We start from the raw sequence: 27,815 nt of genomic DNA, 5'->3' as shown, positions 1-27,815 counted from the left end.
CCACTACAGCCCCGTCGATGAGAATGGGGGCGTGCTCAGTCCTCTTTTTTTTCCTGTAGTCCACAATCATCTCCTTTGTCTTGGTCACGTTGAGGGAGAGGTTGTTGTCCTGGCACCACACGGCCAGATCTCTGACCTCCTCCCTATAGGCTGTCTCATCGTTGTCGGTGATCAGGCCTACCACTGTTGTGTCGTCGGCAAACTTAATGATGGTGTTGGAGTCGTGTCTGGCCATGCAGTCATGGGTGAACAGAGAGTACAGGAGGGGACTGAGCACGCACCCCTGAGGGGGCCCCCGTGTTGAGGATCAGTGTGGCAGATGTGTTGTTACCTACCCTTACCACCTGGGGGCGGCCCGTCAGGAAGTCCAGGATCCAGTTGCAGAGGGAGGTGTTTAGTCCCAGGATCCTTAGCTTAGTGATGAGCTTTGAGGGCACTATGGTGTTGAATGCTGAGCTGTAGTCAATGAATAGCATTCTCACGTAGGTGTTCCTCTTGTCCAGGTGGGAAAGGGCAGTGTGGAGTGCGATAGAGATTGCATCATCTGTGGATCTGTTGGGGCGGTATGCAAATTGGAGTGGGTCTAGGGTTTCTGGGATTATGCTGTTGATGTGAGCCATGACCAGTCTTTCAAAGCACTTCATTGCTACAGACGTCAGTGCTACGGGTCGGTAGTCATTTAGGCAGGTTATCTTAGAGTTCTTGGGCACGGGGACTATGGTGGTCTGCTTGAAACATGTTGGTATTACAGACTCAGTCAGGGACATGTTGAAAATGTCAGTGAAGACACTTGCCAGTTGGTCAGCACATGCTCGGAGTACACGTCCTGGTAATCCGTCTGGCCCTGCGGCCTTGTGAATGTTGACCTGCTTAAAAGTCTTACTCACATCGGCTACGGAGAGCGTGATCACATAGTCGTCCGGAACAGCTGGTGCTCTCATGCATGCTTCAGTGTTGCTTGCCTCGAGCGAGCATAGAAGTGGTTTAGCTCGTCTGGTAGGCTTGTGTCACTGGGCAGCTCGCGGCTGTGCTTCCCTTTGTAGTCTGTAATAGTTTTCAAGCCCTGCCACATCCGACGAGCGTCAGAGCCAGTGTAGTATGATTCAATCTTAGACCTGTATTGACTCTTTGCCTGTTTGATGGTTCGTCGGAGGTCATAGCGGGATTTCTTATAAGCGTCCGGGTTAGAGTCCCGTTCCTTGAAAGCGGCAGCTCTACCCTTTAGCTCAGTGCGGATGTTTCCTGTAATCCATGGCTTCTGGTTGGGGTATGTACGTATGGTCACTGTGGGGACGACATCATCGATGCACTTATTGATGAAGCCAGTGACTGATGTGGTGTACTCCTCAATGCTGTCTGAAGAATCCCGAACATGTTCCAGTCTGTGCTAGCAAAACAGTCCTGTAGCTTAGCATCTGCGTCATCTGACCACTTTTTTATTAGCTGAATCACTGGTGCTTCCTGCTTCAGTTTTTGCTTATAAGCAGGAATCAGGAGGATAGAGTTATGGTCAGATTTGCCAAATGGAGGGCGAGGGAGAGCTTTGTATGCGTCTCTGTGTGTGGAGTAAAGGTGGTCTAGAGTTTTTTCCCCTCTGGTTGCACATTTAACATGCTGGTAGAAATGAGGTAGAACGGATTTAAGTTTCCCTGCATTAAAGTCCCGGCTACTAGGAGCGCTGCATCTGGATGAGCGTTTTCCTGTTGATTAATGGCCTTGTACAACTCATTCAGTGCAATCTTAATGCCAGCATTGGTTTGTGGTGGTAAATAGACAGCTATGAAAAATATAGATGAAAACTCTCTTGGTAAATAGTGTGGTCTACAGCTTATCATAAGATACTCTACCTCAGGCGAGCAAAACCTTGAGACTTCCTTAGTATTTGATTTTGTGCACCAGCTGTTGTTTACAAATATACACAGACCGCCGCCCCTCGTCTTACCGGAGTCTGCCGTTCTGTCCTGCCGATGTAGCGTATAGCCTGCTAGCTGAATGTTGTCATTGTTGTCGTTCAGCCACGACTCCGTGAAACATAAGATATTACAGTTTTTAATGTCCCGTTGGTAGGATAACCGTAATCTTAAATCGTCCATTTTATTCTCAAAAGCTTGAACGTTGGCTAATAGGATTGATGGGAGAGGCAGTTTACTCGTTCGCCGTCGGATCCTTACAAGGCACCCGGATCTGCGTCCACGATATCTCCGTCTCTTCCTCACGCGAATGACGGGGATCTGGGCCTTGTCGGGAGTCATTCCAAGACATTTAAATGTTTCTCCTTAAACCACTCGAGTGTTGCTATAGCAGAATGCTTAGGGTCATTGTCCTGCTGGAAGGTGAACCTCCGTCCCAGTCTCAAATCTCTGGAAGACTGAAACAGGTTTCCCTCAAGAATTTCCCTGTATTTAGCGCCATCCATCATTCCTTTAATCCTGACCAGTTTCCCAGTCCCTGCCGATGAAACACATCCCCACAGCATGATGCTGCCACCACCATGCTTCACTGTGGGGATGGTGTTCTCGGGGTGATGAGAGGTGTTGGGTTTGCGCCAGACATAGCGTTTTCCTTGATGGCCAATAAGCTCAATTTTAGTCTCATCTGACCAGAGTACCTTCTTCCATATGTTTTGGGAGTCTCCCACATGCCTTTTGGTGAACACCAAACGTGTTTGCTTATTTTTTTCTTTAAGCAATGGATTTTTTCTGCCCACTCTCTGGAGTGTACGGCTTAAAGTGGTCCTATGGACAGATACTCCAATCTCCGCTGTGGAGCTTTGCAGCTCTTTCAGGGTTATCTTTGGTCTCTTTGTTGCCTCTCTGATTAAAGCCCTCCTTGCCTGGTCCGTGAGTTTTGGTGGGCGGCCCTCTCTTGGCAGGTTTGTTGTGGTGCCATATTCTTTCAATTTTTTAATAATGGATTTAATGGTGCTCCGTGGCATGTTCAAAGTTTCTGCTATTTTTATATAACCCAACCCTGATCTGTATGTCACGATCGTTGAACGGAGTAGACCAAGGCGCAGCGTGATGAGCAAACATATTTTATTATCTTTAGTGATAATAATAACAAAACAACAAACGATAACGACACGTGAAGTCCTAGGTTTAACACAACCAACACGGAACAAACCAAACGGAACAAGATCCCACAACTATTGTGGGAAAACAGCCTGTTTAAATGTGGTTCCCAATCAGAGACAACCAGCCACAGCTGACACTCGTTGCCTCTGATTGAGAACCACACTGGCCAACATAGAACTAGAACACATAGAATATACAACACAGAACAAGAACACATAGAATCTACACACCCTGGCTCAACATATAGAGTCCCCAGAGCCAGGGTGTGACAGTACCCCCCCCCCCAAAGGCGCGGACTGCGACCGCGCCTTAACATAAACCAAACAGGGGAGGGCTGGGTGGGCATTCCTCCTCGGAGGCGGTTCCGGCTCGGGCTTGCCCACCACCCTCCAATAATCCCCCGTAGCGCCCCTGGTCGGTCTGGCCCGCTGGCTGGAGCTGGACTGGACATCGTAGAGGCCGGATTGCTTAAGCTCGGTGTGGAGCAACTGACCGGTACCTGACCAGGCACCGGTGACCCAGGCGCGGGTTGTGCCGGACTGACGACGCGCACCCCAGGCTTGGTGCGTGGAGCAGGAACGGGCGGACCGGGCTGGCGATGCGCACCCTGGCTTGGTGCGTGGGCAGCAACGGGCGGACCGGGCTGGCGATGCGCACCCCTGGCTTGGTGCGTGGAGCAGGAACGGGCCGTACCAGGCTGACGATGCGCACCCCTGGCTTAGTGCGTGGAGCAGGAACGGGCCGTGCCGGGCTGACGACTCGCACCCCTGGCGGGTGCGGGTGGCAGGAACAGGCCGGGCCGGGCTGGCGACGCGCACCATAGGCTTGAGTGCGAGTGGCAGGAACAGGCCGGGCCGGGCTGGCGACGCACACCGTAGGCTTGGTGCGAGTGGCAGGAACAGGCCGGGCCGAGCTGGCGACGCGCACCGTAGGCTTGGTGCGAGTGGCAGGAACAGGCCGGGCCGGGCTGGCGACGCACACCGTAGGCTTGGTGCGAGTGGCAGGAACAGGCCGGGCCGGGCTGGCAACGCGCACCATTAGCTTGGTGCGGGGAGCAGGAACAGGCCGGGCCGGGCTGGCGACGCGCACCATTAGCTTGGTGCGGGGAGCAGGAACAGGCCGGGCCGGGCTGGCGACGCACCATTAGCTTGGTGCGGGGGAGCAGGAACAGGCCGGGCCGGGCTGACGCGCGCGCATCATTAGCTTGGTGCGGGGAGCAGGAACAGGCCGGGCCGGGCTGGCGACGCGCACCGTAGGCTTGGTGCGAGGGGCAGGAACAGGCCGGGCCGGCGACGCACACCGTAGGCTTGGTGCGAGTGGCAGGAACAGGTCGGGCCGGGCTGGCGACGCGCACCGTAGGCTTGGTGCGAGTGGCAGGAACAGGCCGGGCCAGGCTGGCGACGCGCACTATCAACTTAGTGCGGGGAGCAGGAACGGGCCGGACCGGACTGGTGACGCACACCACTTGCTTGGTGTGAGGAGCGGGACTGGGTTTCGTCATAACCCTCCGCTCCCTCAGCTGCCTACACAGTTCCTCTCGCCGTGCCTCTATTCTCACCTTCTCCCTTATCGCCTCCAGTAGCTCCACCCTCTGCACCACTAACTCCTGCTCCCTCTGCACCAATAGCCCCCTTAACCTGGTGGCCTCCTCACCTAACCTCCTAATACGCCCTGTAGCTGCCTCCTGCTGCCCCGTCGCCTATGCCGTGTGCCCCCCCCTAAACATTTTTTGGGGTTGCCTCTCGTCCGTCCGACGACGACACTGTTGACGCCGTTGCTCCTCTCTCCGTCGCGCCTCTACCGTCTCCTTCCATGGACGGCGATCCATCCCGTCCTGGATCTCCTCCCAGGTCCAGGACCCCTGCCCGTCCATTATCTGCTCCCACGTCCAGGCTGCCTGCTCCTGGACACGCTGCTTGGTCCTGGTATGGTGGGATCTTCTGTCACGATCGTTGAACGGAGTAGACCAAGGCGCAGCGTGATGAGCAAACATATTTTATTATCTTTAGTGATAATAATAACAAAGACACGTGAAGTCCTAGGTTTAACACAACCAACACGGAACAAGATCCCACAACTATTGTGGGAAAACAGCCTGTTTAAATGTGGTTCCCAATCAGAGACAACCAGCCACAGCTGACACTCGTTGCCTCTGATTGAGAACCACACTGGCCAACATACATTTTAGTCATTTAGCAGACGCTCTTATCCAGAGCGACTTACATCAGCAATTAGGGTTAAGTGCCTTGCTTAAGGGCACATCGACAGATTTTTCACCTAGTCGGCTCAGGGATTAGAACCAGCGACCTTTCGGTTTCTGGCACAACGCTCTTACCCACTAAGCTACCTGTGGGTACACAGAACACTAGAACACATAGAACACATAGAATATACAACACAGAACAAGAACACATAGAATCTACACACCCTGGCTCAACATATAGAGTCCCCAGAGCCAGGGTGTGACACTGTACTTCTCCACAACTTTGTCCCTGACCTGTTTGGAGAGCTCCTTGGTCTTCATGGTGGCACTTGCTTTGTGGTGCCCCTTGCTTAGTGGTGTTGTAGAATATGGGGCCTTTCAGAACAGGTGTATATATACTGAGATCATGTGACAGATCATGTGACACTTAGATTGCACACAGGTGGACTTTATTTAACTAATTATGTGACTTCTGAAGGTAATTGGTTGCACCAGATCTTATTTAGGGGCTTCATAGCAAAGGAGGTGAATACATACGCACGCACCACTTTTCCGTTATTTATTTTTTTGAAATTTCTGAAACAAGTTATTTTTTTCATTTCACTTCACCAATTTGGACAATTTTGTTTATGTCCATTACATGAAATCCAAATAAAAATCAATTTAAATTACAGGTTGGAATGCAACAAAATAGGAAAAATGCCAAGGGGGATGAAAACTTTTGCAAGGCACTGTATAAACTCCCAGTAATTTATTGGGTAAAACACCAACGTTTCAGCATCACTGTGCCTTCTAAGAAGTGTGCAACTCTATTTCTTTTTTACTCTTGTAATGAAAATATTACCGAAACAAAACTATCTGAAAAAAATTGTTGATCATCAATTGTTATACAAAAGTATACAGTGCATTCGAAAAGTATTCAGACCCCTTTACTTTTTCCACATTGTGTTACGTTACAGCCTTATTCTAAAATTGATTAAAAGCAAAAACATGTTTTTAGAAAATTTTGCAAATGTATTAAAAATAAAAACGGAAAAATCACATTTACATAAGTTTTCAGACCCAGTACTTTGTTGAAGCACCTTTGGCAGCGATTACAGCCTCGAGTCTTCTTGGGTACGACGCTACAAGCTTGGCACACCTGTATTTGGGGAGTTTCTCCCATTCTTCTCTGCAGATTCTCTCAAGCTCTGTCAGATGGATGGGGAGTGTCGCTGAACACCTACTTTCAGGTGTCTCCAGAGATGTTCGATAAGGTTCAAGTCCGGGCTCTGGCAGGACCACTCAAGGACATTCAGAGACTTGTCCCGAAGCCACTCCTGCATTGTCTCTGCTGTGTGCTTAGGGTCATTGTCCTGTTTGAAGGTGAAACTTCGCACCAGTCTGAGGTCCTGAGCGCTCTGGAGCAGGTTTTCATCAAGGATCTCTCTGTACTATGCTCCGTTCATCTTTCCCTCGATCCTGACTAGTCTCCCAGTCCTTGCCGCTGAAAAACATCCCCACAGCATGATGCTGCCACCACCATGCTTCACGGTTGGGATGGTGCCAGGATTCTTGCAGATGTGACACTTGGCATTAAGGCCAAAGAGTTCAATCTTGGTTTCATCAGACCAGATAATCTTGTTTCTCATGGTCTGAGAGTCCACTCTACCATAAATGCCTGATTGGTGGAGTGCTGCAGAGATGGTTGTCCTTCTGGAAGGTTCTCCCATCTCCACAGAGGAACTCTGGAGCTCTGTCAGAGTGACCATCGGGTTCTTGGTCACCTCCCGACCAAGGCCCTTCTCCCCCAATTGCTCTGTTTGGCCTGGCGGCCAGCTCCAGGAAGATTCTTGGTGGTTCCAAAATTCTTCCATTTAAGAATGATGGAAGCCACTGTGTTCTTGGGGACCTTCAATGCTGCAGAAATGTTTTGGTGTCCTTCCCCAGATCTGTGCCTCGACACAATCCTGTCTCGGAGCTCTACGGACAATTCCTTCGACCTCATGGCTTGGTTTTTGCAATGTCAACTTTGGGACCTTATATAGACAGGTGTGTGCCTTTCCAAATCATGTCCAGTCAATTGAATTTACCGCAGGTGGACTCCAATCAAGTTATAGAAACATCTCAAGGATGATCAATGGAAACAGGATGCACCTGAGCTCAATTTCGAGTCTCATAACAAAGGGTCTGAACACTTACAGTACCAGTCAAAGGTTTCTACAATGTAGAAAATAGTAAAATTAAAGAAAAACCCTTGAATGAGTAGGTGTTTCCAAACTTTTGACTGGTACTGTAAGTGTTGACAGTGCATGTCAGAGCAAAAACCAAACCATGGGGTCGAAGGAATTGTCCGTACATTTTTAATTGAATCAATTTTAGAATTAAGGCTACAATGTAACATAATGTGGAAAAAGTCGTCAAGGGGTCTGAATACTTTCCGAATGCACTGTATATCATTTTCTCTCCAGGTTCAACTCTCAATTTACAGTTAGAGATTGGACAGTGCAATTGGCCCTGCCATATCTGAATATAAAGCATCAAACAATAAACAAAATACAGTAAACAAACATCTCAATTGTAGAAACAATTTTCTGAAGCGTTCAGTGTGCCTTTTTTGAAAATGCTTGCAGATAGAATATCAAACCTATCTCTGGTTTACATACTTCCTTTTTACCTGCTGCTTTCTAGTGTTGCTGAGCTACATTTCCTGTCTACCCAAATCCGTCTTATCTGAAATGATGTCTCCATGGGGCCGCATATTAGCAACTGTGTTGGTATCCCATTGAAGAAGGCATCAAGTTGTGCAGAACTTATTTTCTCTTCAATATCAAATGTGTCACATGGGATAGGGAAGTTATCGGAACAAGCACTGAGCCATTCCACAGAATGTGCTAAATTCATATTTTTGACATGACACAAGGGAGTTGTTCTGCTGATACCTTCAGAGACCAGCAACACCTTTTCATGTCATGTAGAAGATGGATTCTGGAACCAGATTTGTCCAGATCGTACTGTGCGGGCACATTCTGAGCAGTAAACGATGCAAACCTTTTGTGATTCTAAATGCAGCAATTTATTAAAGATAGTTAATGTGGCGCGTGGTTGGGAGTAGAACATAGGCAGCCAGAGGACAATGGTATGAACAGTAATGTTACTCGGCTAACCATTTTTGTGCAGTAGCTTTACACCAGTCAAAAGAACATGTGGGTGTGAGCATTATCCATTTACTGAAAAGGGGAATTGGTCAAATGAACAATTACAGGTAATTTGTGGACTAATGACCATGCCAGTGTATTCTAAACAAGGTGTGTTGTATGCTCTACTGAATGAAATGCATGTAGGCTTTCCTGACACTTCTTTGGTTGATTCTGAACAACCCAACAGCATTTTTGTTTTCAAAGTCAGGGTATTTCTGACAGTATTTCTGATTTATTAAAGAAATGCTTGACATAGTGTTCCAGTCCTAACTGGATACCAGTCCTCTACCAGCATTCTAGGTGGGAACAGCTCGGAGCGACGGCAAGGCTGAGGGAGCAAAGCAGTTACATAATACAAGACTTAGCACTTCGATATACCTTTGTCAGAATTACCCCGCAGGGTTTGCTAAACTAAAGTTGGAGGATGGGGACTGAAAAAAGAAACACATCAAAAGTATTCCAATTTGGATAGACTTTCCAGTATGAAAGTCTCAGACATCAGTGGGAGACTGAATAGAAACAAGAGAGGAAAACATTTCTCCATATCCCATTGGGGGGGGTATTATTTTCAAAACGAGACACTGTTTTGTCTGCAGTATTCAATAAACCGCTTAGATGAAGACCTAAATGTGTCTTGTTTATACATACAGATGTTGGATCTTAATATGACCCATTTCGTCACAGGAGGAAAATAATCCTGCAGCAGGAGGATTTCAATAAATATTTAAAATGTATAATCGCTGCTAGGAGGCAGCTGGAAGCGGTGTTTGTAGGCTATACAGTAGTACCTAGGGGGCTATGGTTTGGGGAAGGCTCTGCAAACCAACCGACCTCATACCATCAAGTATCATCAAGTATTCTCACGGCTTGCTAGATAATTGTGACCGACCGCCTCGATTCGGTCTTATGTAGCAAAATTTGAAATTGTGTTTTTTACATTGGATAAAAGTAGAGACTCAGAGCTAGAAAATGGCATATCATACACTGCGGTTGTGGAACAATGGGAAAGTAATTCTGCTTTGAAAGTTGATAAACTTGTAACCCCACTTTTGAGAAAATGGCCCTTGAATGTTTTGGTACCTACTGGAGAGCTCTTCTTTGTCTACACCCATTCAGCATTGTTCACACCCTCTTAAGCCTTAGCCCCACCCATCTCTTTAAGGATTCACATGTGAGGCCATGTGGTAAACACACGCTATATCAAATAAAATCAAAAGTTTTTTTGTCACATGCACAGGATACAGAAGGTGTAAACGGTACTGTGAAGTGGTTACTTGCATAGTAGCAATATCAAAAACAGTGTCCAGATAAAAATATTTTATAAATATTTTATCATTATTGGATGACGCTTACCCGACACACTTGTCTAAATTGATGGGTCATGTGAAGGAACTCCTATAACCACCCCCCAGCCACATCTAGCTAAGTGGATGGGTCACTATTGTCTAGACATGTACACATGTTCATGAAATACAATAGATGGCCGTAATCACCCCCAGACACACCTAGCTAATTTGATGGGTCATGTAATAATCCGGCCGAAGTGGAGTCTTTTGTTTAGACATGTAGCTAGCTAGGTAGCTAGCTAGCTAGCTAAACATATGAACTGGCATAATCCCAACTCATACTACTACCAATACAAACATTGTCATAGCTGTAGTATGAATGTGGAGTCCCGAGTGGCGCAGTGGTCTAAGGCACTGCATCGCAGTGCTAGCTGTGCCACTAGAGATCCTGGTTCGAATCCAGGCTCTATCGTAGCTGGCCACGACCGGGAGACCCATGGGGCGGCGCACAATTGGCCCAGCGTCGTCCAGGGTAGGGGAGATAATGGCCGGCAGGGATGTAGAGCATGGTGTTTGCAACGCCAGGGTTGTGGGTTCGATTCCCACGGGGGGCCAGTATGAAAAATAAAAAGATAATGTAAGTTGCTCTGGATAAGAGTGTCTGCTAAATGACGTAAATGTAATGAATCTGCAGGTAGCTAAAGCTGACAAACTAGGTTCAATGTTAGCTAGCTAACATTAGGCTATAACTAGCAATGCAAATGGTTTTCTGATTAGAATAATATTACTACACAGATCATACACGTAACGTTAACGAGCGAGCAAGCTAATTTTTGCTAGCTAACTAACAGTATGCTTTAACTTGCAATAAAAACAACCTTTTGACAAAATGATAATCTTATATCTGAAAATGTAGCTAGACTCTTACCTGTATACATGGATGAATGCTTCACGGCAGATTCAAACTATTTAACTCTGTTTTGTTTGTAGCTACATATTGTTTGGCCAGCGTTGTGTCAAGTCACTCTGGTTCACACTGACCGTGGCATGTGCAGAAAGTAGCCCATCACTTTTTCCAACTGATCTGTCGACAGCGCCTGCTAAATTCAGGGCATCAATGTTGTTGAGAAAAGTAGCAAAACTTTTGTAGTTCTCGATGGCTAACGTTATATCTTTCAAAAACAGCGCGTTAGAAAGGACTGTCCACACATACTGAACAGCTAACGTTATAGACAGAAGCATGCTACATGGCAGACCAATCCAAACTCATCTCCCGGCATGTCCAGCCCATCCATTATCTCAGCCAATCATGTCTAGCGGGAAGGTTGCTGTCTTTTTCCGTGGCTAAACCAACTAGGCTTGTAATTTAACCATTTTATTCGTATTTATGGATGGAATATAAGTTTGTTATTAAGGCGTATGAAAGTTCACATGTTCCAGAAGGCATTTCTGCCAAAAAACTCATTTTGATACAAAAATAAATGTTTATATTCAAATGCCGCTCCTGTGAAGTAGTGACGTGCGACATACGCCTAGTTTCCTGAAACGAGTCACAATTGTGAACTACCATAGCACATTGGTCTGAGCGGCACGCGTCGGCTCCGAGCGTCACGAGATCGCGCCCAGTGCTGGGAAATCGTTTTGACACTTGTTTTGAATGGAAACTAATGTTGGTGTAGCATACTGTTATTATTTAACCAATCCAAAGGTTGTTGCCTACATGCCTCTAGTAGGTAGCACTTTTCCAGTAGATTTCTGCCATTTGGGATGGGATTTGAAGGCCACATCACGTGATAATGCATTTACATTCCACAGAGCGCGAGACATTTGTAGCCACATTGTAGCCACTGTAGCAGCATGAGCAACTAGGGCTAGCAATTCAGTGAACAACTATCCTAAAATGAAATTATCTGACACGAATAACAAGTAAACAAGTAACATAATTGATCTCCTCAGTACCTGTTAATGAATGGAGTTGACACCGACCAGAATAATTATCCTACGGTATTTGGATCCTCCTCTCGCATATTGCTTGGTCTGCTGACATGACAGGTAAGTTTGCATGCATGATATCATACAGGCTATGATTTTTTGAGATAGCTAAATAAGCTATTTTACTGACTGTTTAAGAATGATTAATAGCCAGAATAGTGGTGTTTCACTGTGAAGCTAATATTGCATTAGAGCTGCTGTTTTTTTCTAACGAGTATTGTGATTAATTCATACAACTATAACACCTGTGCATATTATTAAATGACACCGATGTTCAAGATAACATGGTTTTATATTAGTTCATAACTAATATTGAAAGGTGATATGATGCAATCTAACTAGATTAGAAAGGCTCCGTCATCCTAATGTAAGCTAAATGCATTGGATACAAAACAAGTACTGGAATGTGATAAAGGACAACAAGTCCAATATAATTATATAAATGCATATCAAACAGGAATATATATTAAATGAAATGAATACAGCATTGTAATATTATTGATGCCTTTCCCCCTCCTTGCAGGGGATTAGACAGATGAACTGCAGTCACCAGATGCCCAGGCCTCAAAACCAGAAACATGTGGAGACATCGATGCTTGTCATTATGAATACATATTTTTTTTTATGTATTGGTTTTCCTATATCTGTGCATGAGTCCTTAAAACACTCTCCATTGTACAAAATAAGTAATTCCCAAGTGAGGGACATCTCAAGGAGATTAACCTCCAACATTCATAAGTTTGTTTAGTTGATGAGGGGAAAACTTACATGAAATTACAAAATATACAGGCCTCCTGTAGTTCAGTTGATAGAGCATGGTGCTTGCAACGCCAGGGTTGTGGGTTCGATTCCCACAGGGGAGCAGTATGAAGAAAAAAAAAGTATGAAAAATGTATGCACTCACTAACTGTAAGTCGCTCTGGATGACTAAAATGTCAATGTAATATATGAAAAGAGTGTGCAGACTCACCATGTGCTTCCATAAATTAACCATTTGCCACAGGAAGTACTTCTCAAGGATATGTACAGTGGATACTTCTCAAGGATATTTATTGTACAGTACAATAAAATGCAAATTAATTACTTTAAAATCATACAATGTGATTTTCTGGATTTTTGTTTTAGATTCCGTCTCTCACAGTTGAAGTGTACCTATGATAAAAATTACAGACCTCTACATGCTTTGTATGTAGGAAAACCTGCAAAATCGGCAGTGTATCAAATACTTGTTCTCCCCACTGTATATGTTTTCCCCCAAAAAATGTTTTAAGCGATAACACCAATGATATGAAATTGCGGGACAGGTATTCCTTTTAAATTATTTAAACTATTTTGTAATAGGGGAGCAGCTATTTCTAGTTTGAAGAGACCCCTTATTTTCTTCCATATTTATCGCTAGTGGCTATCACTGCAACCAGCCCTGCTGGAATTCTAAGGGAAGCTGTGGTCAGTAGAATCAAAGGTATCACACATTTGATCACATATAGTTCCATGGTTGTGTGTCTCCATTCTCAACAGAGCATCACCAGAAGAAAACATTGTGTCAGTAAGATCCCTGGGTAGATCCCGCGACCATAGCTCAGTGGCTCTGATCAAATGAAATAAAAATCAAATGTTATTTGTCACATGCTTCATAAACAACAACCATGAGAAACAAGATTCTCTGGTCTGATGAAACCAAGATTGAACTCTTTGGCCTGAATGCCAAGCGTCACGTCTGGAGGAAACCTGGCACAATCCCTACGGTGAAGCATAGTGGTGGCAGCATCATGCTGTGGGGATATTTTTCAGCGGCAGTGACTGGGAGACTAGTCAGGATCGAGGGAAAGATGAACGGAGCAAAGTACAGAGAGATCCTTGAGCGCTCAGGACCTCAGACTGGGGCGAAGGTTCACCTTCCAACAGGACAACGACCCTAAGCACACAGCCAAGACAACGCAGGAGTGGCTTCGGGACAGGTCTCTGAATGTCCTTGAGTGGCCCAGCCAGAGCCCGGACTGTAACTTTATCGAACATCTCTGGAGAGACCTGAAAATAGATGTGCAGCGACGCTCCCCATCCAACCTGACAGAGCTTGGGAGGATCTGCAGAGAAGAATGGGAGAAACTCTCCAAATACAGGTGTGCCAAGCTTGTAGCATCATACCCAAGAAGACTTGAGGCTGTAATCGCTGCCAAAGGTGCTTCAACAAAGTACTGAGTAAATGGTCTGAATAATTATGTAAATGTGATATTTCAGTTTTTTATTTTTAATAAATGTGCAACATTTTCTAAAAACAAGTTTTTGCTTCGTCATTATGGGATATTGTGTGTAGATTTATGTTTTTTTTTATTTTTTAGAACAGTAACAAAATGTGGAAAAGGTCAAGGGGTCTAATACTTTACGAATGCACTGTACACACGGTACCAGTACCGAGTCGATGTGCAGGGGTACAAGGTAATTGAGGTAGATATGTATAGGTACATATAATGTAAGTAGGGATAAAGTGACTAGGCAACAGGCAACAGGATAGATAATAAACAGTAGCAGCAGCGTATGTGATTCAAAAGAGTTTGTGCAAAAAGGGTCAATGCAGATAACTATTTAGCAGTCTTATGGTTTGGGAGTAGAAGCTGTTCAGGGTCCTGTTGGTTCCAGACTTGGTGCATTAGTCCGCTTGCTTTGCAGTAGCAGAGAGAACAGTCTATGACTTGGGTGGCTGGAGTCTTTGACAATTTTTAGGGCCTTCCTTTGACACCACCTAATCCAGAATGTCTTAAAACGGACAACACAGTGCCATGTTTCAATCAATCAAACAACCTTTCACATTTGTGTTGTCCGTTACACTTCTTACTGTTTGATTGTCACCAAGCACTTTAATCTAAGACTTTCTGTCATGAAAAATGTTCTGAGACATGTTCCCAGCAGGGGACTTATAAGAGGAAAGCTTTCTATTAAAGATGACAACAGGCGGAATGCAATTCAGCCGCAAATTGTTTTGAAATGCACTTTCAGATAATTGCTCACTATGAAAATGTCTTGTTTTTTTATTGTGTTTTTCACAATTATATTGCATAAGGCTCTTAAAGAATTGTACATATTGCATAATGATCATCAGTCTCTTTCATTTGAATGCTGATGTACATTATTGGCAAACAGACTTATTAAAAAAAGTTTATGCAACAACCATCTCCTGGCAACACACTATTTTAATCAGCAAATCACAGGAGATGTGGGTAGACTGAGTATATAAATGTACCAGCTGAACTGTGTTGTCCTTTTGTTAGCATCTTGATAATGAATGCATGCTGGCACATGCTGATTCTCAATCTTGCAACATCGCCATTGTTATGTCACCACATTTTGATGAAACTGAAATTGAACCCCACCATAAGGCTTATACAATGCCCTAGACCCATATATTGGGACCTAGATCATGTGTATCCAGTCTAGCAGCTGTTCTACGATCCCCATGCACCTTTAAACTTTGCTTACACTGGGTATGGCCTCCCTGTCTCATGGTATCGTTCCAGGAAGCGTGTGTCCATTGGGAGTCTGATGCATTATCCTCTGCTACATATCTGTCCTGCTGTCTGTTCCCCTTTAAAAAGCATGCATGATCCCTACTATATAGCCTGTCTGTTCTGCTGTCCACTCCCCTTTCAGAAGCATGGAGGGCCATTAGCCCTCAGAGAGATGTGGCGTAGTCTCAGCCGATGACAGCTCTGCCCTTTAACAGCAAGGTTGTCATCTCTCCATGGATGGCTGTCACTTCTGTAGGGGCCTCATGGGAAGTCAGTTAAGTTATCTCTTTTAATGGAGGGTGAATAATGGTTTGATAAAGTAATATATGGTGTCAATTTCTGTCAGGCATGCCGTGAGGCCTGCCAATCCCATCGGACAGAGAGGAGACCAATTGAGTCTGCCCTGTCAGGCACACTGGGTACACGCACAGTTAATCACGGTCTCTTGTTTTTTTCTTGCTCTCTCTCCTTTTTTTAGAGATACATCAAGGATGTGACTAAGAAGAAGGGGTTCTATTTTTGTCCTACTGTACACTCTACCTGATGGCCAGACCATAGCTACTGATGGACAATGGACCATGTATTTTGGTTGCTTTCTCACAAAGAAATAGAGTATTGTCCCATCCTCACAGGAGGCTTTTCAGAAACCTTCTCAAGATGAGGAGGAGAAAATGTATGAGCTGATTATTTAAAGCAAAATAAACTTGAGGAAATAAATAAATAAGTGTTGAGATTTCAGACCCGGTGGAAACAACAGCTGTGTAACAGCCATAAACTGTCAGAAGCTGTCATTTTGCTAGGGGTTTTGAAGCTCTGTTTTGCAGTGTTTCTTCTCAAATGAACGATGAGGCTATAAGGTTTGGAGAAATTTGAATTAATTACTAGGCTGTGGTATAGTGGTTTGTACAGTTTGTACAGTGCACTGTCTCTCTATTGTACACCTTCTACAAATAGAGCTGCAGCCACCCATGTGGACACAACATAACCTTCACACCCTGACATGAATTTGAGGGATGGGAGCCGTGGGTGTCTAATAAAAGTCCTGTGCGCTTCTGTCTCAAAACAGTAGCTATCTATCTTAAGTCATTCCCTCCCAAGCTAATCCTTTAATTAGGTGCCCAGCTAGCTCACTAACCTCAAAAGTAACCAAATGTAACACTGGTAATGTGTTTGTATCTTGAATATCTCATTAGGTGTAAGAACCACAGTGAAATTCTCCTGGCAAGTGCTTTGCATTTTTAACTATCGCCATTATCTACAGTAAGTGAGAAAGAGAGCGAGAGAGAGAGAGAGAGAGAGACAGAGAGAGAGGCCAACCTTGACATTTGTTGATTGCTCAATTAAGTATTTCCTGCCGTTTCTTCTCCATCCATTTTGCAAACGCTTATGTTCAGTAATGACATTGGATACAGTAGTCAAGCTTTAAACCTTTGGAAAGTTAACATGGCTTTTTCACCCAAATGCTCCTCAAAAGAGATTTATGGATCAATCTCATGAAGTTTTAATTGTTTTGAATTATTCCTGTTAATTACTCAGATTGGTCTTTGATAGGGTTTGTTAGGGTTTGTGTCATTGCAGTTGACAGATTTTATGATCCTCCCTCCTATCCTAGTCTTGCTTCTCTTTCAAGTGTGAAAAGTGCAGGGTTTGGTGTACCGCCCAGATAAGCTGGCACAATAAATAATGCATGCCAGTTCAGATAAGTATAAAGAAAGGGTTGCCCATAAAACGAGGCTATGAATCTGAGAAGGGAGAATTTACTGGCCACAGAACAACATGGTACACCCAGTCGTGTCAATTGGGCTTTCACACAATGGCCTCTGTGTCTGCCAATCTATCCATGCAGTAAAAGCATACTAAGGGTAAATGGATAGACTTACTCTGACCTTTGTATGTCGTTTTATAAAAGAGGATCGATACCCGAGCCGCAAGCGTTGACACTATCACCGACGCACCATCTGGTAGTGAACTCATTTTTCTCACCTCAATTATTACAACAATGCCTCTGTATTGTCTTTATTGCATTTAGAATAAGTCCCTAAGTAAAGAGATTATGTGAGCCACACGTTTTCTTAGTAAAATACCTGATGTTAGTTTGCTGTGAGATCTATGGGTGTATGTGCTGCGGCCCTATTATACATAATCACAGATCATCTGTGAATATCCCTGCCATAGCTACTATATGTGAAACATGTTGATTTCAGTAATTAATGTCAATTTCCCTCTGATAATATATTATTTTTTGACATGTTGCACTATAACACATTAAACAATGTCATCGTGCCCAAGCCATGAGTCAGGCATTCAGCGAACCACTACTGGTCCTCATTATTTTAGGCAAAAAAAACAGTCAGGTTTAAATTAAAGTAAATACTTATTTAATGATAATATTACTTTTCTGATTTTTCTAAGACTTTCGTAAAATATCTGTCTTTAACCGTTTACATTATAACTGCATTTCTCTATATGAATTGCATTGGACATTTTCTTTAGCTTTCAGTGATTCCATGTGATAGCCCCATATTGTTGAGCGAAGTCATGGTTCACAATGATTCAAATATGACAAAAATCATTTTTGAAGTATAACCCCAGAATGTTAAGTTGCCATATTGTCTATATAGAATGAAGTGCCCCAGATGATTCTAGAAGATGGGTCACGTGTTTAATCTCATGGATTGACGTTACCCTTGTGTAGCGTGTAAAATTGTGTAGCACTTTCTACAGTGGGATCATCTTAAAGCTCTTAAAGATTCCATTCACGCACCAGGCTACAATAAATGCATTTTCAAGCCCAGGCTAGAAGAGGCAAGGTCAAATTGGGGGAATACGAGAGTATTTGTCTCTGCTTCCTCTTGTGTATTATCCACCACGCATAACTATGCCAGAGAATAAATATATTTATGCCTGAAGAGGATAGTCATATTTTCTTGGCAGAGGTGCTTGAGAGTGACATACAGTATAAGGACCCTGCTGGCAAATACATACTGTCGACTGAGAGGTTACCCAGGTTTGTGGACCATTTCAGTTATTTTATGTCTAAAACAGACCAACAGTGCTCTTATCAAGCTGCTGCTCAGTAAACATGCAACCCTGCCTGGCCTGTCTATTAAAACAGCAGGCCTTTTCCTTCCTCATGTCTTTCTCTCACCCAGGATAGGCATGAGTCAAATTGAGTTACTTAACCTCCAATCCACAGTCAACACTCTGAGAGGTTCTGACAGAGTGGTAAGAGTCTTACTTTAATGTACCTTAATTGATCCTTTACCATATGGATACATACATAAAAGTCATCATCCACAGTGTCTATATGGTGGTTAATCAGATGTTGGAGAGGAAGTCTAGGTTTATGAGCTGTGAAGTACATCTGCTGAAAGTCAACATGTATTAATGAAGAGATTGAATAAGTCACAATGTAGCCTTCAGGTGCGTTCCGCTTGTTTTCTGAAAGGAGCCAAGCCAATGGGGAGCACTGTGCAGAAGAAAATGCTCCTCACGAGCATTACTGATTGTCATTGTGCAAGATATACTGTCGCCAAAAGCTAAAATAGTTGATGTGTGATGAATAGACTACTCCATATTCTCCACCTTTGGAAGTAATTGCGATAGTACATTATACATGGGGTTTTATTTTCGGAGTTTATTGCAGTAGCCTCTGAGGGGTAGGGGAAAGGGAGCTGCTCTTCTGGAGTGCCTGAGTGCTGTGTGTGTTTAGACTCTGCTGTGTTACTCAACACCAGGCATTTTCATTGTGGCTGGCTGATGTACCTTTCTATATGCCGAGAGCAATTTCAATAATAGAGGGTCTTGCTGTGAAAGAAATTGTGTTAAAGCCTTTGGCATTAAGAGCTTTCTAGCGTGTTTTGCAAAAGTCCCAATCTGATACTGTATATGTTTGCTGGCTGAACTCATGGATACCATTTTTACGTATCTGTGTGCAGTATGAAGGAATTCAGAGGTAGTTTTGCGAGCTATTGCTAACTAGTGTTAACGCAATGACTGGAAGTCTACATGTATGCTAGCGTGTGCTCCTGTACCTGTAGACTTCCAGTCATTGTGCTATGGCTCGCGAAACATACAAATGGTGTCCACGAGTTCATCTGACTCTGGGAAGTAGATAACGGGGTTGATTGCCAAAATCCTGAAGTATCCATTTAATTGCCAGAATCTTGCAGTATCCCTTTAATCTCCAGTGCTACACTTACGTGGCTTGTGCCTGTGGTTTATTGTGCACCATTGTTGAATTACACCAATTCACATTTGTACTTAACGTTACATTTTTAAAAAGTGGTTCTGTAGCTGAAAAAACCCCTGAAAAGATAACTGTAGTTGTGAAATGTTCAATAATGACTGTAGCTATCATAAAGCTATAACAAAAGCTTACAATGTATAAGGATGAGGAGATGGATAAAAAGGCCACATATATGTTGTTGTGCAATGAAGCTAAGTTTATTATATTGGTGGTGGATGGGTTAATACAAATAAAACGTTTATTATGTCGTATTCAACTGAATTACATTTGACTTTTCTATCATGTTTTTCTTGATACTGCTATGATCTGTTAAGGAAAGGTGCCATTTTGTCTGCTGTCACATAAACATCACATCAACATCATAATGAAAGGTGATGAATGGAATATATACAGTATTATCATCCTAGATGGTGTGTTATTATGAATTTCCAGAGGGAGTATTACAGTACTCATCTATAGCCCTGTAAGACCAGGACACACTACATTTAATCTACAAAATTACCCAAAGTTAACGACTTAAAGATGCACACTGTAGCTGGTGCTTTCTTTATGTAGGGACATGACATAAAGTACACCACGGCAATTTACACTCTCTCTCTACCTTCAGCTGGCTAGTCCAGCTTTTGCACTCAACAGAATTTTCATTTAAGGCCTCTCTCAGAGTCTCAAACTTTCTGATAGGCCACATGTTTAGAGGCATTTCTATTAAATGTCAGGTGCTGTGCCGAACCTCACACCCTACTCTCACCCGTACTCTCACACAAACACACACACACACTCAAACAGAGTGGAATGATTTGTCTGCGGAAAATGCCAGCATTACTTGCTCTTATACAGCTCCATTCCCATCTCCCTCCCTGTGCAATAGGATGGTGAGTTTTGAAGTATAAATGTCAATAGTAAGGAAGTCCATGCATAATGCACTGTGTGCAGCACTTGAAAGCAGCAGGGTGAGGGGCACTGCAGGGACAGCCCTTTTGTTCTGTACTCTCCCATGTCTAGTGAGACACTGAGACATGCTCTCTCCCCTCTCCAGGTGAAGCTAATGTGCTTCCCCTCGCAACTCGGGTTCCCTTTTAGAAATAGAATGGGTGTAACACAGTAAGAGCCCTTTGCACGTATTTCCATTTTCCACCATTTGAAATCAGAAGCATTTGTGTTGTTCAAAATTAACAGTTATCTATTAACATTGCAAGTGGACGTGGTGATGTGTTGTAGGGACAAAATTAAAGGGAAAAGAGTTCCCATTTGCTTTTTGTTTGTTTGTGCGTCTCACTGCAGTGGGCGGCATCAGGGATGCAATAACACTTGTAGACACGTGCTCTGCAGCCAAGGTCATCAAAAACTACTCTCTTGCCTGGACCAGGGTCTCAGTGGGTCAGCTTAAGACCTCAGTGTTCCTGACACAGCAGCCACAATGCATCTCCACTCAGATCTGTAGTCTGATGTCCCGCTGGCCAATTCTCATATAAAATTATACTGGGTCTGATTCAATCCACCCTGCAGCGTTCTTGTTCATGTAGCTAGATCTGTTTTATTCAGTGTGGATTTATAACGGCATATAGTTCACCTTCAATCGAAACCATATTATTTGACTAACATTTTAGTCATTTAGCAGACTCTCATATCCAAAGCGACTTACAGGAGCAATTAGGGTTAAGTGCCTTGTTCAAGGGCACATCGGCATAATTTTCATCTAGTCGGCTCAGGGATTCGAACCAGCGACGTTTCGGTTACTGGCCCAACGCTTTTAACCGCTAGGCTACCTGCCTCCCTCATGAAAGATGTTTATACTGCTGTGTAAATTCTGCAGTGCGGTTCTGATTAAATGTGGCCTCTTTTCGAGACACTGCAGCAGCTTCTCTCTAGTACCATTATGTTGTAAAGTATTAAGTTGTCCCACCTCTTCTCTGGATTGAGGAGCCTGTGATGGGGTTATTATAAAGTACTTATAAGAAAGGGTGCCTGTGAAAAGTCCAATTATGCCAACTGCCAAGCAGGCTGGCAGAGTGGAAGGAGCTGCCATGGAAATGCATTCTAATGTTCCTCTTCTTTGTTGTTTTACAGTGTATTGTCAGGCTCTGGCTGGCTGCAGTCAGGCAGCACTTAGAGGAGCTAGCTTATCTAAGACAGGATCAGTGAATGGCCTAGTCTTAATAATGCATGTGTAAGTATGACCCAGTATATTTACATTTGTCAAGGATAGAGTATGTCTGCAGCAGGTCAGGTGTACTTTTAAGACACTTTCAATCCCATGGAGGTTCTGTCTTGAAAGCACCACACGTGTGGTAACTTGAGGCCATGTTAAGGGCTCCTGGATGATTAGAGAGCAATGTCAAAATGAAAGCTTTTCTGAAGAACCTTTCAGAAGTGTACCTACACCTTGTTTTCGAAAGAAAAGCTATTTTTTTGTCCATTAAAATAACATCAAATTGATCAGAAATACAGTGTAGACATTGTTAATGTTGTAAATGGCTATTGTAGCTCGAAACGGCTGATTTTATTTATGGAATATCTACATAGGCGTACAGAGGCCCATTATCAGCAACCATCAGTCCTGTGTTCCAATGGCACGTTGTGTTTGCTAATCCAAGTTTATAATTTTAAAAGGCTAATTGATCATTAGAAAACCCTTTTGCAATTATGTTAGCACAGCTGAAAACTGTTGTGCTGATTAAAGAAGCAATAAAACTGGCCTTCTTGAGACTAGTCAAGTATCTGGAGCATCAGCAATTGTGGGATCAATTACAGGCTCAAAATGGCCAGAAACAAATAACTTTCTTCTAAAACTCGTCAGTCTATTCTTGTTCTGAGAAAGTAAGGCTATTCCATGCGAGAAATTGCCAAGAAACTGAAGATCTCGTACAACGCTGTGTACTACTCCCTTCACAGAACAGTGCAAACTGGCTCTAACCAGAACAGAAAGAGAAAAAAAAAACAGACGCCTCACAGGTCCTCAACTGGCAGCTTAATTAAATAGTACCCGCAAACACCAGTCTCAACGTCAACAGTGAAGAGGCGACTCCAGGATGCTGACCTTCTAGCCATATCTCAGACTGGCCAATAAAAAGAAAAGATTAAGATGGGTAGTCTGAGATATGGTTTTTTCTTTGCAACTCTGCCTAGAAGGTCAGCATCCCGGAGTCACCTCTTCACTGTTGACATTGAGACTGGTGTTTTGCGGGTACTATTTAATGAAGCTGCCAGTTGAGGACCTGTGAAGCGCCTGTTTCTCAAACTAGACAATCTAATGTATTTGTCCTCATGCTCAGTTGTGCACTGGGGCCTCCCACTCCTCTTTCTGTTCTGGTTAGAGCCAGTTTGCACTGTTCTGTGAAGGGAGTAGTACACAGCGTTGTACGAGATCTTCAGTTTCTTGGCAATTTCTCGCATAGAATAGCCTTCATTTCTCAGAACAAGAATAGACTGACGAGTTTCAGATGAAAGTTCTTTGTTTCTGGCAATTTTGAGCCTGTAATCGAACCCAAAATTGCTGATGCTCCAGATACTCAACTAGTCTCAAGAAGGCCAGTTGCATTGCTTCTTTAATCAGCACAACAGTTTTCAGCTGTGCTAACATAATTGCAAAAGGGTTTTCTAATGATCAATTAGCCTTTTAAAATGATAAACTTGGATTAGCAAACACAACGTGCCATTGGAACACAGGACTGATGGTTGCTGATAATGGGCCCCTGTACGCCTATGTAGATATTCCATTAAAAATCTGCCGTTTCCAGCTACAATAGCCATTTACAACATTAACAATGTCTACACTCTATTTCTGATCAATGGTCCACCACTCAAATGACATCCAGCCAACTTGACACAACTGTGAGAAGCATTGGAGTCAATGTGGGCCAGCATCCCTGTGGGATGCTACAATTAATAATTTCCTCCTGTCTGATGGAGTCCAACCTGCAGAATTATGTTATGATCATTTTCTTCAGTCTCCTTTACATTGTTACCTGGTAAATATCAATACTCTGAAAAGGGAAATTATGGAGGAATTTAACATTTAAACAGAATGAATGGCCAGTAGATCAATGGAGAGGAGTGATCTTATCAGATTACTGCAGGTACAGACTCCAATCTGCATTTATTATATAATGCCTTAGAAGTGAGCCTTGGCATCTAAACGCTGATGTATAATAAGCAGGAGTAAAACGTATCACACAGACAAACAAAATCAATACAATTCAATTCAACCTCTTAGGCCAAACGCAGGACTCAGTCATTAGTCTCTCTGTATACAACTGGGAAGGGAACACACAACTATCTAGTTTTGGAGGTAGCCCTTTACACTCAAACCCATGGTAGCCCTTTACACTCAAACCCGTAGTAGCCCTTTACACTCAAACGCGTAGTAGCCCTTTACACTCAAACCCGTAGTAGCCCTTTACACTCAAACCAGTAGTAGCCCTTTACACTCAAACCCGTAGTAGCCCTTTACACTCAAACCCGTAGTAGCCCTTTACACTCAAACCCGTAGTAGCCCTTTACAAGCAAACCCATGGTAGCCCTTTACACTCAAACCCGTAGTAGCCCTTTACACTCAAACCCGTAGTAGCCCTTTACACTCAAACCCGTAGTAGCCCTTTACACTCAAACCCGTGCTAGCCCTTTACACTCAAACCCATGGTAGCCCTTTACACTCAAACCCATGGTAGCCCTTTACACTCAAACCCATGGTAGCCCTTTACACTCAAACCCATGGTAGCCCTTTACACTCAAACCCATGGTAGCCCTTTACACTCAAACCCGTAGTAGCCCTTTACACTCAAACCCGTAGTAGCCCTTTACACTCAAACCCATATACGGGTTGAAAATGGCAGATTTGGCCACTGATAAGTGCCTAAATTGGAACGCAGTGGCTGTACATGCTATAAATGACGTCAGACCTCAGGCTCTGCGCTTCACAGCGCTGTATGGTTTTTGACTGACAGCCGTTCTCAACTTGAGCACCGCATGCGACAATAAGTTGCCCCGTCCCTCCTGCTAATCAGCAGCTGCAGGACGCAAAGTTTTGGAACGTTCAGATAGAAATATGCTATGTAGAACAAACATCTGCCTCTCTGACATGTTGAATAAGGAAGAACGTCAGCTCTATTCATGAATCTATCTGCAACGTTCAAGAATGTTTTTCAACTGAACGTGGCCCTGGTAAGTAGCCTATATGAAAACATTTGCTGGCACAGAAAGAAAGGAAAAGGGATAGCAAACAATTTGACTAAATTCCTCTTGCCACTACACTATATCTGACTGGGTATTTAACTCTATTTTGAGTTCATGTGGACCCAGGGACTCAGACTTGAGCACTTGGACCAGGACTCGAGCACTGGGACTCGGACTTCAGCCATAGGGACTGGTGACACGACTCTTGACTCCAGCACAGGGGACGTGGGACTCGATGTTTAGTGACTCGACTACATCACTGGGCGAAACAGTCAATAGCTCTTGTTCATATTCATTAGCCACCGTTCTACTTTTGGATATCAATGTGACTGTGGCGTCTGTAGAACCTTGATAACAATGGCAAGGACAAGACCGAGTGACGGAGGTGCAACCCATACTAGGCTACTTTGCGGCACCATCTGGTGATTGTGCCCCTCTCTCTCTCTGCGCTTGTGTGTCTGTTTGTTTTGTATGTAATGTGCAGTATCTATGTAGTCTGAATTAGGAATTTACATGACCAGATAATTCTTATATAATATAATATTATTTCTTATATATGTTTGTCATATTTCTGCAGTTGGGAGGAGAATATGATGTTATGCAGAGCAATATGGTGGTAGGACAAGGCTATGTATGTTTGTGCACATTGAAGTCAGTGATTTATGTTTACTATAGGTTAATGAGGCAATACTCAAATGTGAGTAAAATGAAAGGGCATTAAGTTGACAAAAATGGCCCACTATTTTCGTCATTCTGACAATAACTAGATTAAATCATTATTCAAATGACAAACATGTGACTTAATTATATTTTAGTCAAAATGACTAAGACTAGACTAAATCTAAGTAAGAGTGTCACTTACACTGACACACACAAACACACACACACACACACACATACATACACACACATCACAACTGCTGCCACCAGACTCTTATTTACTATTGCTAATACTGCACAATTTAAACACTTGCCCCCAATCCCTCCTTCCCTGATGATGTGTAAATATTGTACTATAAATTGGCCTTCCTGTATTATAGTTATGCTTAAATGTTTATTCTATTCTACTAAGACATTTTCTTTATGTTCGTATTCTTATCTTTTATTATTTCTAATTGTTGTTGCATTGTCGAGAAGGAACCTGCAAGTAAGCATTTTGTTGGACGTTGTATACCATGTGTATCCTGTACATACGACTAATAAAACTTGAAACTGAAACTTTTAATTTGATTCTGAAAGGCCCAATTGGTTGGGCCTGTGGGGTAGAATAAGAGGCTTTATAAAGGAATTAGATTATAAAGCTCCTACACTAAAGTCTGCCAGTTGCACGTTCTGTGGTGTGAAGACACTACAGGTGTGGTCAATAGACAGGGACTCACTCCTAGCTGCAGTGAATTCATGCCTCTGTGATGTTGCAGCAGGAGAAAATGTCTGGTAGACTTCAGTCTGGATGTACTTGACTAAACTCAGCTGTCACACTGCAGGGGCATGAAAGACAGCTCTCTTTGCTGAGCCACTGAACTCAAACACAGACTCATACGTTAGATTGCTCAGGGTGACTCAGGAGTTGTGTGCTCTTTATAGAGGAAAAACAACAACGTAATAATGCAGGACGAAACCAATTTGGTTTCTAGGGTTACAATCCTTATGCCCTTATGTCTAATCATCTTTATTTCATTAGCAACAGGCTTGTCATTTATCATAGCATCTGGGGTGCCTTAACACTCTCAGGAAAATGTATGTTCATCTGTCGATTTTATTGCATAACTATTTTTCAAAATGTGGATTGTACTTTTGAATGATAACCTTGTTAAGTGTGCTAATTAAACTGAAAAAATCCCCAAGGCTCTTTCCAAGTGGAGGAAAAGTGAACGTTAACAAAGTACTTACTAAATGTCACAAAACTCTCAGACACTTATCAAGCCACTCAGAAAAGACTCAACTCTTTCTCGCTTTCTCTCTTACTTTCGCTCACGTTTTCTCTCACGCTTTCTCTCTCTTTCTCTCCGCAGAGCTTCCCAGCAGTCCACCAGCCCAGTTTACCTTCAGACCCCTACCTCCGCCCCCACCCCCTCCTCACGCGTGCACATGTGCCCGCCCGGCCCCTCACACTCACGTTTCTGAGCCACTGCAGAGGAACACCCTGCCGGCTCGGAGCCAGGCGATGGATGTAGATCCCACTCAGCCGGCCGACAGAGACAGAGGCCAGCTCCACAACAGCTGGGCACTCAACAGCAACATCCCCCTGGAGACCAGGTAAGCCTTGGCACCTCCACTCTCACCTGCCTAGTAATGGGGTCAGTTCAGTGTGGCAGACACTTTAACAGCTCTGTGGCCATAGTTTCCCCAGTATGAGTCATGCAGGGCTCTTGGCCTCTTTCCCTCTGTGTTCTTAATCACTGTGACACCACCGGTAACTTGGATCCAAAAAATTGCGCTAGCTTTGAGAAAAGTAGATTGAATTAACATGTTGTTGGCATTAGTTAAGTGTTGCAGAGAGGACCCCTGTGACTTCAGTCACAGACCTCTCACACATCTTTAATGATTCACACTTGATAGAGAGATGAATAATGGTGTTAATTCATAATGAGGGGTTGGCGGTGTGTAACTAAATAATATCATTTTGAAGAGATTCAGGGCTAAGGCTTTTGAGAAGTTAAGTGGTGTACAAATCCAACATAAATAGATACATGGTTTTGAAAATACTGAAGATCAAGGCCTTTACAAAGCGAATCATCGATTTAACAGCAAAAAGACTGTTGAGTTCACAATTAGCATTTAAAGAAATGTTGTGTCAGATGTGAATAGTAAAATAGCTACTGTAGTTAGTAAAAGGAAGGTTGTCTACAACTGACTGGTGTGTGAGTCATTAATGAAAGAGGATTATTCGTTTTTAAATGGACATCCAAAGGGAAAACCATTTCAAACGGTCACCCTTTATGAATGCTCTTTTCTTTTAATAATGTAATAATTTTTGTGAATTCCAAGAGACTGAAATGTGACCTTTATCCCTTTGAGCTTATGAACTTGGAATGAATTATCTTTGTCCTGCTTGAAAACCAGCCTGCCAGATGAGATAATTAGTGTCTCTTTCATAGCTTTGTTCTGTTAGAGTATGGGAGATGAAAGTAGTTGAAACAGAACAGACTGTGACAGG

The 27,815-nt window shown here is 43.5% G+C and overlaps 1 protein-coding gene across 1 annotated transcript in view; it reads left to right on the top strand.

Annotated features, from left to right (window-relative positions):
• The window catches only part of LOC121573713 (teneurin-1), a 256,172-nt gene that overhangs the window by 103,141 nt on the left and 125,216 nt on the right, over window positions 1-27,815 (top strand). The window contains exon 4 of the mRNA XM_041885893.2: window positions 26,671-26,914. Coding sequence (XP_041741827.2) covers window positions 26,671-26,914 — 244 coding nt within the window. The remainder of the gene's footprint in view (window positions 1-26,670; window positions 26,915-27,815) is intronic.

This window comes from Coregonus clupeaformis, chromosome 9, assembly GCF_020615455.1.
Source record: "Coregonus clupeaformis isolate EN_2021a chromosome 9, ASM2061545v1, whole genome shotgun sequence".
NCBI classification, from domain to species: Eukaryota; Metazoa; Chordata; class Actinopteri; order Salmoniformes; family Salmonidae; genus Coregonus; species Coregonus clupeaformis.
This window is presented reverse-complemented; position numbering and strand designations above follow the sequence as displayed.